Here is a 13108-nt window from a genome sequence, read left to right on the forward strand (position 1 = left end):
CCTGTACCCCTGCACATTGACTCCGTACCCATACCCCCTGTATATAGCCTGACTAACCTGTACCCCTGCACATTGACTCCGTACCCATACCCCCTGTATATAGCCTGACTAACCAGTACCCCCGCACATTGACTCCGTACCCATACCCCTTGTATATAGCCTGACTAACCAGTACCCCTGCACATTGACTCCGTACCCATACCCCTTGTATATAGCCTGACTAACCTGTACCCCTGCACATTGACTCCGTACCCATACCCCCTGTATATAGCCTGACTAACCAGTACCCCCGCACATTGACTCCGTACCCATACCCCCTGTATATAGCCTGACTAACCAGTACCCCCGCACATTGACTCCGTACCCATACCCCCTGTATATAGCCTCCTTATTCTTATTTTATTGTGTTACTTTTTGTTATTTTTTACTTAAGAAAATATTTACCAAATTAACTAAACTCTTTCTTGAACTACATTGTTGGTTCAGGGCTTGTCAGTAAGCCTTTCACAAATACCTGTTGTGTTTGACGCATGTGACAAAGTTTGATTTGATTATTGCATTGTTGGGTTTGAGTTTGCAAGAAAGGCATTTTTCACTGTATGTGTGCATGTAACATTAAACTTCTTCCATGGGTCAGTTCCTGTTGTCCTGTCTCCAGTCAGTTAGTTGTCAATCAGTCGTTCGCCCAGTCAGTTGCTCGCCCTGCCAGACTGTTGGTCAGTCCAGTCAGTCGCTCGCCCTGCCAGACTGTTGGTCAGTCCAGTCAGTCGCTCGCCCTGCCAGACTGTTGGTCAGTCGCTCGCCCTGCCAGACCGTTGGTCAGTCGCTCGCCCTGCCAGACTGTTGGTCAGTCGCTCGCCCTGCCAGACTGTTGGTCAGTCGCTCGCCCTGCCAGACTGTTGGTCAGTCGCTCGCCCTGCCAGACTGTTGGTCAGTCGCTCGCCCTGCCAGACTGTTGGTCAGTCGCTCGCCCTGCCAGACTGTTGGTCAGTCGCTCGCCCTGCCAGACTGTTGGTCAGTCGCTCGCCCTGCCAGACTGTTGGTCAGTCGCTCGCCCTGCCAGACTGTTGGTCAGTCGCTCGCCCTGCCAGACTGTTGGTCAGTCGCTCGCCCTGCCAGACTGTTGGTCAGTCGCTCGCTCGCCCTGCCAGACTGTTGGTCAGTCGCTCGCTCGCCCTGCCAGACTGTTGGTCAGTCGCTCGCTCGCCCTGCCAGACTGTTGGTCAGTCCGGTCAGTCGCTCGCCCTGCCAGACTGTTGGTCAGTCCGGTCAGTCGCTCGCCCTGCCAGACTGTTGGTCAGTCCGGTCAGTCACTCGCCCTGCCAGACTGTTGGTCAGTCCGGTCAGTCGCTCGCCCTGCCAGACTGTTGGTCAGTCCGGTCGGTCGGTCGCCCTGCCAGACTGTTGGTCAGTCGCTCGCCCTGCCAGACTGTTGGTCAGTCGGTTGGTCGCCCTGCCAGACTGTTGGTCAGTCACTCTGTGGCTGTGTTCCAGGGTTTTTTGCCGTCCTGCTACTCAGATGATCAGCTCTCACGTCTCCTGGAGTGATCTAACATACCAGGAATCACTTTAACACATTGTAGTGATCTTATCATATGCGCAGCACGACTGCACAACACAACGTGGCATGCCAGCCTTTCAGCCAGTCAACCATCTCGTCAGTCATAGTTAATGTATGTACAGTGGGGCAAAAAAGTATTTAGTCAGCCACCAATTGTGCAAGTTCTCCCACTTAAAAAGATGAGGCCTGTAATTTTCATCATAGGTACACTAACTATGACAGACAAAATGACAAAAAAAAATCCAGCTACAAAACCAAGCTTCCCAAACACATGCATTCATTATGGAAACGAAACAGTGGAGACGAGACAACCCATGATAGGCCTGCTTTCTTGAACATGACCACGTGGGCGTGCAGTTGTGGTAGCAAGTTTACTCTCAGAAAAAAAAGCAACTCCTATACATGTCAGACTTCTTCGTAGGAACTTGCTTCCTTGGTATTTGAAGGGGAAACACAACAGTGTCTGTATTTGGCAACATGGTGTGTGTATATATAGAGAGGTAATTTATAGGAAAGTGTTTGTCAGGAGATATGCCATAGCTGTCACTGCCCCAATATATCACTGATACAAATCAGATGTGTGTGTGTGTGAGTGAGAGACTCGGATGGGCAGGGCAGGTTTAACACCCACTCAACCTCTGCTCTCTGTACTCTCTGTTCAGTCTCAGGGTGTGGACATGCTGAGGAATTACTGTAGCAGGGAGCACAGCCAAGCCCCGTGTGTGTGTTACAGCCAAGCCCCGTGTGTGTGTTACAGCCAAGCCCCGTGTGTGTGTTACAGCCAAGCCCCGTGTGTGTGTTACAGCCAAGCCCCGTGTGTGTGTGTTACAGCCAAGCCCCGTGTGTGTGTGTTACAGCCAAGCCCCGTGTGTGTGTGTTACAGCCAAGCCCCGTGTGTGTGTTACAGCCAAGCCCCGTGTGTGTGTTACAGCCAAGCCTGGTTACTGTTGTACATATGGACAGATGTCATGAAGAAGCGGAGTCACTATCGGTCACATCCACTTCTTAGCAGACAGTAACATAACATAGGGGCAAATCCTAAGGCATCACTGTCAATGGGAGACTAGGTGAGTGAAAAATGTGACTTAGGTGCAAGTTAGGATTGGCCCCATTGAGACCAGTAAAGTAGGAGCTTCTAGAGACTCTGACTGCCAGATGGTCAGCTCTGGCTTCCCATGGATAGTGACATCACTGTATTTCCTGTTACAGTGGTGCTGTAATCTGTTAACAGTCAGCTGCTATAGGAACCGGATGGTCAGGAGCTGATGGGGTTGTTATGAGAAGGGTGCAGCAGCTGTATTAGCTGTTAACATATACTAAAACCATGTGTTGATAGACCATGTTGTATCTCATCTGTCAGTTGGAAGGGCAAAGGTTGCCCCAAGAATCTCCCCTACAGGCGGTCAGACATGTTCTTTGAAACATAAACATGATCAGCCATCTCAGATAATCTAACATGAGGTGCGTTTGGTGTTTCACTGCATGCAGGCCCTGGCTGAGTGGCACTGCCTTCTTTAGCCTGCCTAATGGCTGAGGAGACTGCAGGACACAGACAACAATGCTGAGAGTCTGACACACACACACACACACACACACAGGACACCATCCATCTACAAAGCAGTAGGCAATCTGCAGAACTAACAGGCCGGTCTGGACGTACGATCCCATTACCCTATGATGAAACTAAGTGCAATAACGAGCCTCCATGAATATAGGCCATAAGCAGAACAGAATTAGGAAAGGGTCAATGACCAGCAACCAGCCAGAAGCATAATTCTCTCCTGGCCTACCGGAGTATGATTTCCTAAAATGTTGTTGCCTGGGTTTTGTTTGTTTGCTCTAGTGTGCGGTAGAAGTGTGTTTATGGTGTTTAAGGCACTCAATGTTACAACTACTGCCCTACTTACGACTTCCTGGAAAAAACATTGCACAGAATTCTGACCACGCCAGCTCCTGCTGCCATGGCAACCTAGTAGGGAGACCCATTATTGTTTCCAAGATCAGTTCGGGAGGTGGGTTGGGGAAGAGACTGTGTAGGTGGTAGAAGGGGGAGAAATCAGGGGAGTTTTGAGAAACTGTGTACAGCACCTCTCCAGGTCCCATGTGTACAGCACCTCTCCAGGCCCCATGTTTATTTAACCAGGTAGGCCAGTTCAGAACAAGTTCTCATTTACAACTGCGAACTGGCCAAGATTAAATCAAAGCAGTGCGACACAAACAACACATAGTTACACATGGGATAAACAAATGTACAGTCAATAACACAATAGGAACATCTATATACAGTGTGTGCAAATGAGGTAAGATTAGGGAGGTAAGGCAATAAATAGGCCATAGTGGTGAAATAATTACAATTTAGCAATTAACAGTGGAGTGATAGATGCGCAGAAGATGAATGTTCAAATAGAGACTAGGGTGTAAAGGAGCAAAAAAATAAATTACAATATGAGGATGAGGTAGTTGGGTGGACTATTTACAGATGGGCTATGTACAGGTGCAATGATCGGTAAGTTGCTCTGACAGCTGGTGCTTAATATTAGTGAGGATGATATAAGACTCCAGCTTCGGTGATTTTTTTTGCTATTCGTTCCAGTCATTGGCAGCAGAGAACTGGAAGGAAAGGCGGACAAACAAGGAGTTGGCTTTGGGGACAACCAGTGAGATATACCTGCTGGAGCGCGTGCTATGGGTGGGTATTGCTATGGTGACCAGTGAGCTGAGATAAGGCGGGGCTTTACCTAGCAAAGACTTTTATAGATGACCTGGAGCCAGTGGGTTAGGCAACAAATATGAAGCGAGGGCCAGCCAACTAGAGCATACAAGTCGCAGTGGTGGGTAGTATATGGGGCTTTGGTGACAAAACGGATGGCACTGTGATAGACTACATCCAATTTGCTGAGTAAAGTGTTGGAGGCTAGGAGAGTTTACAGTCTAACCAGACACCTAGGTATTTGTAGTTGTCCACATATTCTAAATCAGAACCGTCCAGAGTAGTGATGCTGGACTGGCGGGCAGGTGCGGGCAGCGATCGGTTGAAGAGCATGCATTTAGTTTTACTTGCATTTAAGAGCAGTTGGAGGCAGCGGAAGGAGAGTTGTATGGCATTGAAGCTCGTCTGGAGGTTTGCTAACACAGTGTCCAAAGAGGGCCAGAAGTATACAGAATGGTGTCGTCTGCGTAGAGGTGGATCAGAGAATCACCAACAGCAAGAGTAACATCATTGATGTATACAGAGAAAAGAGTCGGCCTGAGAATTTAACCCTGTGGCACCCCCATAGAGACTGCCAGAGGTCTGGACAACATGCCCTACGATTGGTCACACTGAACTTTGTCTGAGAAGTAGTTGGTGAACCAGGCGAGGCAGTCATTTGAGAAACCAAGGCTATTGAGTCTGCCGATAAGAAAGCAGTGATTGACAGAGTCGAAAGCCTTGGCCAGGTCGACGAAGACGGCTGCACAGTATGTTTTTGTGCCGTTCAAGGGCAGTCAAGTCTGGAGTGAGCCAAGAGCAATATCTGTTCTTAGTTCTACATTTTTGAATGGGGCATGCTTATGTAAGATGGTGAGGAAAGCTCTTTTATATCTATCTATGAGGGTGACTGTGTTTACGGATTTAGGGTTGCACCTGGTAGGTTCCTTGATAATTTGTGTTAGATTGAGGGTATCTAGCTTAGACTGTAGGACGGCCGGGGTGTTAAGCATATCCCAGTTTAGGTCACCTAACAGTACAAACTCTGAAGATAAATGGGGGGGCAATTAATTCACATATGGTGTCTAGGGCACAGCTGGGAGCTGAGGGGGGGTCTATAACAAGCAGCAACAGTGAGAGACTTATTTCTGGAGAGATGGGTTTTTAAAAGTAGAAGTTCGAACTGTTTGGGCACAGACCTGGATAGCCTGCATAGTTCTGTCATGCTATCTCTGCAGTAGATTGCAACTTCACCCCCTTTGGCAGTTCTATCTTGGAGGAAAATGTTGTAGTTGGGGATGGACATTTTAGAATTGTTGGTGGCCTTCCTACGCCAGGATTCAAACACTGCTAGGACATCAGGGTTGGCAGAGTGTGCTAAAGCAGTGAGTAAAACAAACTTAGGGAGGAGGCTTCTGATGTTAACATGCATGAAACCAAGGCTTTTACGGTTACAGAAGTCAACAAATGATAGCGCCTGGGGAATAGGTGTAGTACTGTGGGCTACAGGGCCTGGGTTAACCTCTACATCACCAGAGGAACAGAGTAGGATAAGGGTATGGCTAAAGGCTATACGGACTGGTCGTCTAGTGCGTTGGGGACAGAGAATAAAAGGAGCATATTTCTGGGCGTGACCTCTCCAGGTCCCATGTTTACAGCGCCTCTTCACACAATATTACATCATTGTTGAATTAAAAGTTGGGTTGAAAGTAGCATACACACACATGGAATAAAAGCAATGTTAGTGTTGAATTATTGATGTACAACATGTCATGAATGTGATAACAGGAATTTCATGTGATATCAGGAATGATATGAATGTTGTCATTACCATGTCGTAAGGTATCGTGTGTGTGTGCTCTTCAATACTGCAGCTCGTCGTATGACGTGAAGTCTGGGCAGAAGATGGCGGTGAAGAAGCTGTCCAGGCCGTTCCAGTCAATTATCCACGCTAAGAGGACCTACAGAGAACTAAGGCTCCTGAAACACATGAAACACGAGAATGTGAGTTAACCCCAACACACACAGACATATGAGTTAACCCCTCCATGACCTTTTACTGATTCATTACTGGGGTGAAGAAATTCTTGAAACTTTTCCAAAGTTCCCAGGTTTTTACGAATCCCATTTTGAGCCTTCCAAGAGTCCTCCAATCGAGATTTCGGTGGGAAAATCTGTCGTGTGCGTGTGCTTGCACGAGTGGACATGCCTTCACTCTTGAGCAAGCTGACCTGACCTCGAGTGAGAGGAGTTGTATCTGACTGTGGTACTGAATGTCTGTGTTCTATAAAAAGGCTATTGATCGCTGTCTCTTAAACTAAAGAGCAGATGGAGAAGTGTGTGTGTGCACCTGAGTGTCTGTGTGTGAAGGGGGTCAAGTGTAAGACGTCTTTGTAACAAGTTTGTTACATGATTCTCTAGCTTCTAACAGTGTAGCTTCTCTCAGAGCTGATACATGATCCTCTAGCTTCTAACAGTGTAGCTTCTCTCAGAGCTGCTACATGATCCTCTAGCTTCTAACAGTGTAGCTTCTCTCAGAGCTGATACATGATCCTCTAGCTTCTAACAGTGTAGCTTCTCTCAGAGCTGATACATGATCCTCTAGCTTCTAACAGCGTAGCTTCGCTCAGAGCTGCTACATGATCCTCTAGCTTCTAACAGTGTAGCTTCTCTCAGAGCTGCTACATGATCCTCTAGCTTCTAACAGTGTAGCTTCTCTCAGAGCTGCTACATGATCCTCTAGCTTCTAACAGTGTAGCTTCTCTCAGAGCTGATACATGATCCTCTAGCTTCTAACAGTGTAGCTTCTCTCAGCTGTCAACAGATCCGTGTCACATCCATAGAACCACAATCACTAGAACCGACAAAGCCCCCTCAGCCCTGTTAAAGCCGTGCTTCTGGTGTGAAGGGAAGTTTTCTGTAGATCAGGAGTAAACAACACCATTCTCTTCCTTCGGGGGTGTGTGGTTTCACTGAATGATTCAGGGGTGTTTACAACGGTAACACACTGGGTCAACCGCTGTGTGTTAGGGTGAAGTCGGAGTTTAACTAATAATCTGAATCTGACAATGTTGGTGGTGATTGTGCAGAAGGTCTACCCAAACTTCCAAACTTGTCTCTCTGTGAGTTGTGAGTAACTCAGCTGCAGGAAGGGAACAGGAGAATACAGTATGATCCACAGAGAGTGTGTGTGTTTGATAGTATGCTACAAAATAGTATGCTACACCTGACAGAAAGAGTGTGTGTTTAAATTTTTAAAAGTTTTAAAAAACCTCTCTCTGAGTTGAGGTAACTCTCTCTGCAGCAGGGTGAGGTAACTCTCTCTGCAGCAGGGTGAGGTAACTCTCTCTGCAGCAGGGTGAGGTAACAGTACAAAACACTGATCTACCTGACGCAGCTCTTGACCCGGTTATTCTTTGAGCTGATTTCCCCACTGTTGCCTGGTTACACGGTTGGTTATGCTTTTTTGGAAAGCCTGAGTCGGCCAATCACTGTTTGCTTTGGCTGGAGTCCACCAATCGCAGCGGTCACTGCCCTGCGTGGGCGGTGTGGAGTCGTGTTGTTATGAAACCCACCCACCGCAGTCCCTTTCTCTAGAAGGGGGCACACTGGGTCTGGCACATGTCTCCTTTTCTCCCCCCCCCCCTCTCTAGTCACCCACACACTGCCTGCATGCTACCTCTGGTCACACTCTGCCTGCATGCTAGCTCTGGTCACACTCTGCCTGCATGCTCGCTCTGGTCACACACTCTCCCCATGTCTTTTTCTCTCTCCTCGGCCTCTCTCTCTAATTGCATTCTGGATGTTTTTCCTGTTCAGAGTTCATTCATCACTTTCCCTATGTGTTAACAGCCTCACACATAATTCAAACTCATTCAAAACCTAGTTACCCTAACCTGTACTCTTAACCCTAAATAAAAACCTAACCTTAACCCAGCACCTAACCCTCACTCTAAAACTAACCATAGCTCGTAACTTTTGGTCCCCACAAGAATAGTTAAACACGTCCACACACACAGCAAACATTTGCTTCACATCTCCAACTCAATCATCAAGTTTGCTGTCAACACAACATTAGTAGGCCATATTACCAACAACGATGAGACAGCCTACAGGGAGGAGGTGAGGGCCCTGGCAAAGTGGTGCCAGGAAAATAACCTCTCCCTCAAAGTCAACAAAATAAAGGAGCTGATCGTGGACGACAGGAGACAACAGAGAGAGCACGCTCCAATCCACATCTACGGAGCTGCAGTGTAGAGGGTCAAGAGCTTCAAGTTCCTCTGTGTGCACATCATTGAGGACCTGAAATGTTGCCTCCACACTGACAGTGTGGTGAAGAAGATGCAACAGCTCCTCTACAACCTCAGGAGGCTAAAGAGGTTTGGCTCTGCCCCTAAGACCATCACAAACTTCTAGAGATCCACCATTGAGATCATCCTGTCGGGCTGTTTCGCCACCTGGTACAGCAATTGCACCGTCTGCAACCTCCAGAGGGTGGTGCGGTCAGCCCAACACATCACCGGGGGGCACACACCCGATGTCACAGGAAGGCCAAGAAGATCATCAAGGACCTCAGCCTCTCAAGCCACATCTTGTTCATCCCGCTACCACATAGATGGTGGAGACAGTACAGGTGCATCAAAGCTGGGACAGAGAGATTGATTAACAGCTTCAATCTCAAGGCCATCAGACGGTTAAACACTCCCCTCTAGCCGGCCTCCACCCAGTACCCTGCCCTGAATCTTAGTCCCTGTTACTAGCCGGCTACCACCCGGTTACTCAACCCTGAACCTTAGAGGCTGCTGCCCTATTTACATAAGACGGAATCACTGGCCACTTTAATGATGTTTACATACTGTTTTACCCACTTTATATGTGTGTATACTGTATTCTAGTCCAGACTCTTCCTATATACAGTGCCTTGCGAAAGTATCCAGCCCCCTTGAACTTTGCTACCTTTTGCCACATTTCAGGCTTCAAACATAAAGATATAAAACTGTATTTTTTTGTGAAGAATCAACAACAAGTGGGACACAATCATGAAGTGGAACGACATTTATTGGATATTTCAAACTTTTTTAACAAATCAAAAACTGAAAAATTGGGCGTGCAAAATTATTCAGCCCCCTTAAGTTAATACTTTGTAGCGCCACCTTTTGCTGCGATTACAGCTGTAAGTCGCTTGGGGTATGTCTCTATCAGTTTTGCACATCGAGAGACTGAACTTTTTTCCCATTCCTCCTTGCAAAACAGCTCGAGCTCAGTGAGGTTGGATGGAGAGCATTTGTGAACAGCAGTTTTCAGTTCTTTCCACAGATTCTCGATTGGATTCAGGTCTGGACTTTGACTTGGCCATTCTAACACCTGGATATGTTTATTTTTGAACCATTCCATTGTAGATTTTGCTTTATGTTTTGGATCATTGTCTTGTTGGAAGACAAATCTCCGTCCCAGTCTCAGGTCTTTTGCAGACTCCATCAGGTTTTCTTCCAGAATGGTCCTGTATTTGGCTCCATCCATCTTCCCATCAATTGTAACCATCTTCCCTGTCCCTGCTGAAGAAAAGCAGGCCCAAACCATGATGCTGCCACCACCATGTTTGACAGTGGGGATGGTGTGTTCAGCTGTGTTGCTTTTACGCCAAACATAACGTTTTGCATTGTTGCCAAAAAGTTCAATTTTGGTTTCATCTGACCAGAGCACCTTCTTCCACATGTCCCAGGTGGCTTGTGGCAAACTTGTGGCAAACTTTAAACAACACTTTTTATGGATATCTTTAAGAAATGGCTTTCTTCTTGCCACTCTTCCATAAAGGCCAGATTTGTGCAATATACGACTGATTGTTGTCCTATGGACAGAGTCTCCCACCTCAGCTGTAGATCTCTGCAGTTCATCCAGAGTGATCATGGGCCTCTTGACTGCATCGCTGATCAGTCTTCTCCTTGTATGAGCTGAAAGTTTAGAGGGACGGCCATGTCTTGGTAGATTTGCAGTGGTCTGATACTCCTTCCATTTCAATATTATCGCTTGCACAGTGCTCCTTGGGATGTTTAAAGCTTGGGAAATCTTTTTGTATCCAAATCCGGCTTTAAACTTCTTCACAACAGTATCTCGGACCTGCCTGGTGTGTTCCTTGTTCTTCATGATGCTCTCTGCGCTTTTAACGGACCTCTGAGACTATCACAGTGCAGGTGCATTTATACGGAGACTTGATTACACACAGGTGGATTGTATTTATCATCATTAGTCATTTAGGTCAACATTGGATCATTCAGAGATCCTCACTGAACTTCTGGAGAGAGTTTGCTGCACTGAAAGTGAAGGGGCTGAATAATTTTGTACGCCCAATTTTTCAGTTTTTGATTTGTTAAAAAAGTTTGAAATATCCAATAAATGTCGTTCCACTTCATGATTGTGTCCCACTTGTTGTTGATTCTTCACAAAAAAATACAGTTTTATATCTTTGTTTGAAGCCTGAAATGTGGCAAAAGGTCGCAAAGTTCAAGGGGGCCGAATACTTTCGCAAGGCACTGTAGATCAGAAAAGACTCATCTCTTCCTCAATAGCATGCAAGCTATGAGTATGACATCCTGGCATTTTAAATCATACTACACTTTAGAAAATACAAAACAGTCTATTTTCGCATAACCAATCAGCCTACTATTCAAATCAAACTTTATTTGTCACATGCGCCGAATACAACAAGTGTAGACTTTATCGTGAAATGTTTACTTACGAGCCCTTAACCAACAGTGCAGTTCAAGAAGAGTTAAGAAAATATTTACCAAGTAGACTAAAATAAAAAGTAATGATAAAAAGTAACACAATAAGAATAACGAGGCTACATATAGCAGGGTGCAGGGGTAAAGGTTAGGTGGGGGTGAAATGACCATGCATAGATAATAAACAGTAGTACGGGCTAGTTGTACATGTAGGTGGGGGTGAAATGACCATGCATAGATTATAAACAGTAGTACGGGCTAGTTGAGGTAATTTGTACATGTAGGTGGGGGTGAAATGACTATGCATAGATTATAAACAGCAAGTAGCAGCAGTATACTAAAGGAGGGGGGATCAATGGGTCAATGTAAATTGTCCGATGGCAATTTTTATGAATTGTTCATCAGTCTAATGACTTGGGGGTAGAAGCTGTTGAGGAGCCTTTTGGTCCTAGACTTGGCGCTCAGGTACCGCTTGCCGTGCGGTAGCAGAGAAAACAGTCTATAACTTTGGTGACTAGAGTCTCTGACAATTTTATGGGCTTTCCTCTGACACCGCCTGTTATATAGGTCCTGGATGGCAGGGAACTTGGCCCCAGTGATGTACTGGGCCGTTCGCACTATCCTCTTGTAGCGCCTTACAGTCAGATGCCGAGCAGTTTCCGTACCAGTCAGTGATGCAACCGGGCAGGATGCTCTCAATGTTGCAGCTGTAGGACCTTTTGAGGATCTGGGGACCCATGCCAAATCTTTTCAGTCTCCTGAGGGGGAAAAGGTTGTCGTGCCCTCTTCACGACTGTCTTGGTATGTTTATAGTTTGCTGGTAATGTGGACACAAAGAACTTGAAACTCTCCCCGCTCCACTGCAGCCCCGTCGATGTTAATGGGGGCCTGTTCGGCCTGCCTTTTCCAGTAGTCCACGATCAGCTCCTTTGTCTTGCTCACTTTGAGAGAGAGGTTGTTGTCCTGGCACCACACTTCTCTGACCTCCTCTCTATAGGCCGTCTCATCTTTGTCGGTGATCAGGCCTACCACAGCTGTGTCGTCAAACTTAATGATGGTGTTGGAGTCTTTTGGCCACGCAGTCGTGGGTGAACAGGGAATACAGGAGGGGACTAAGTACAGCTCCAGTGTTAAGGATCAGCGTGGCAGACGTGTTGTTGCCTACTCTTACCACCTGGGGGCGGCCCGTCAGGAAGTCCGGGATCCAGTTGCAGAGGGAGGTGTTTAGTCCCAGGGTCCTTAGCTTAGTGATGAGCTTTGAGGGCACTATGGTGTTAAGCTGAGCTGTAGTCAGTGAACAGCATTCTCACATGGGTGTTCCTTTTGTCCAGGTGAGAAAGGGCAGTGTGGAGTGCGATTGAGATTGCGTCATCTGTGGATCTGTTGGGGCGGTATGCTTATTGGAGGGGGTCTAGGGTGTCCGGGAGGATGCTGTTGATGTGAGCCATGACCAGCCTATCAAAGCATTTAATAATTTAGGCAGGTTACCTTCGCTTCTTTCGGCACAGGGACTATGGTGGTCTGCTTGAAATTTAGAACGCAAGTACGGTTATTCAGACACGGACAATATATTTTTTTTTTCTAGTGTGACCTTTTATCTGTAGTGTGAGTCGTGTCTGTTGTGTGTAGAATGTTGTGTAACCTTTTGACCTTTGCTGTTAGGTGATTGGTCTGTTGGATGTGTTCACGCCTGCCACCAGCCTAGAGGAATTCAACGACGTGTGAGTATTCACTTTCTTTCTCTCCTTCTCTTTCCTCCACTTCTACCCCCCCCCCCCCCCCCCCCTCTCTCTCTCTGGCAGTTTGTATAGCACGTGGAAATGAATTGCCTAGCAGAACGCATGCTCGGATGCGCACACACACACACACACACACACACACACACATGCATGTGGAATATAATGGTTTATTTAAACAAACCAATTTCTGCAGATCTTCATTTCGTATGGTTTGTTGTGAGGTTCGTCTCACTAAGGAACATGCAGGATTACCACGTGCACACATTATTCCTTATTTCCATGGTAACAACCATTCCACTTTCTCCATGGCTGCCAGTGTGTGTGCAGAATACTGACGCAATATCCTTCACACTCACACACACACACACACACACACACACACAACACTCTCCCTGGT

The 13108-nt window shown here is 46.8% G+C and overlaps 1 protein-coding gene across 5 annotated transcripts in view; it reads left to right on the forward strand.

The window, feature by feature from the left end:
• LOC110494762 (mitogen-activated protein kinase 14A) overlaps positions 1–13108 on the forward strand; it is a 33706-nt gene that overhangs the window by 6575 nt on the left and 14023 nt on the right. For 3 of the 5 annotated variants that reach the window (XM_036950815.1, XM_036950817.1, XM_036950816.1), the window contains 2 exons: positions 6125–6254; positions 12635–12693. In XM_036950815.1, the coding sequence (XP_036806710.1) occupies positions 6125–6254; positions 12635–12693 (189 nt within the window). Of the gene's footprint in view, positions 1–4154; positions 4251–6124; positions 6255–12634; positions 12694–13108 lie in introns of all 5 variants that reach the window. The other 2 variants (XM_036950813.1, XM_036950814.1) reach the window with 1 other exon arrangement.

The sequence above is a fragment of the Oncorhynchus mykiss genome, chromosome 17 (assembly GCF_013265735.2).
Source record: "Oncorhynchus mykiss isolate Arlee chromosome 17, USDA_OmykA_1.1, whole genome shotgun sequence".
Taxonomy (NCBI): domain Eukaryota; kingdom Metazoa; phylum Chordata; class Actinopteri; order Salmoniformes; family Salmonidae; genus Oncorhynchus; species Oncorhynchus mykiss.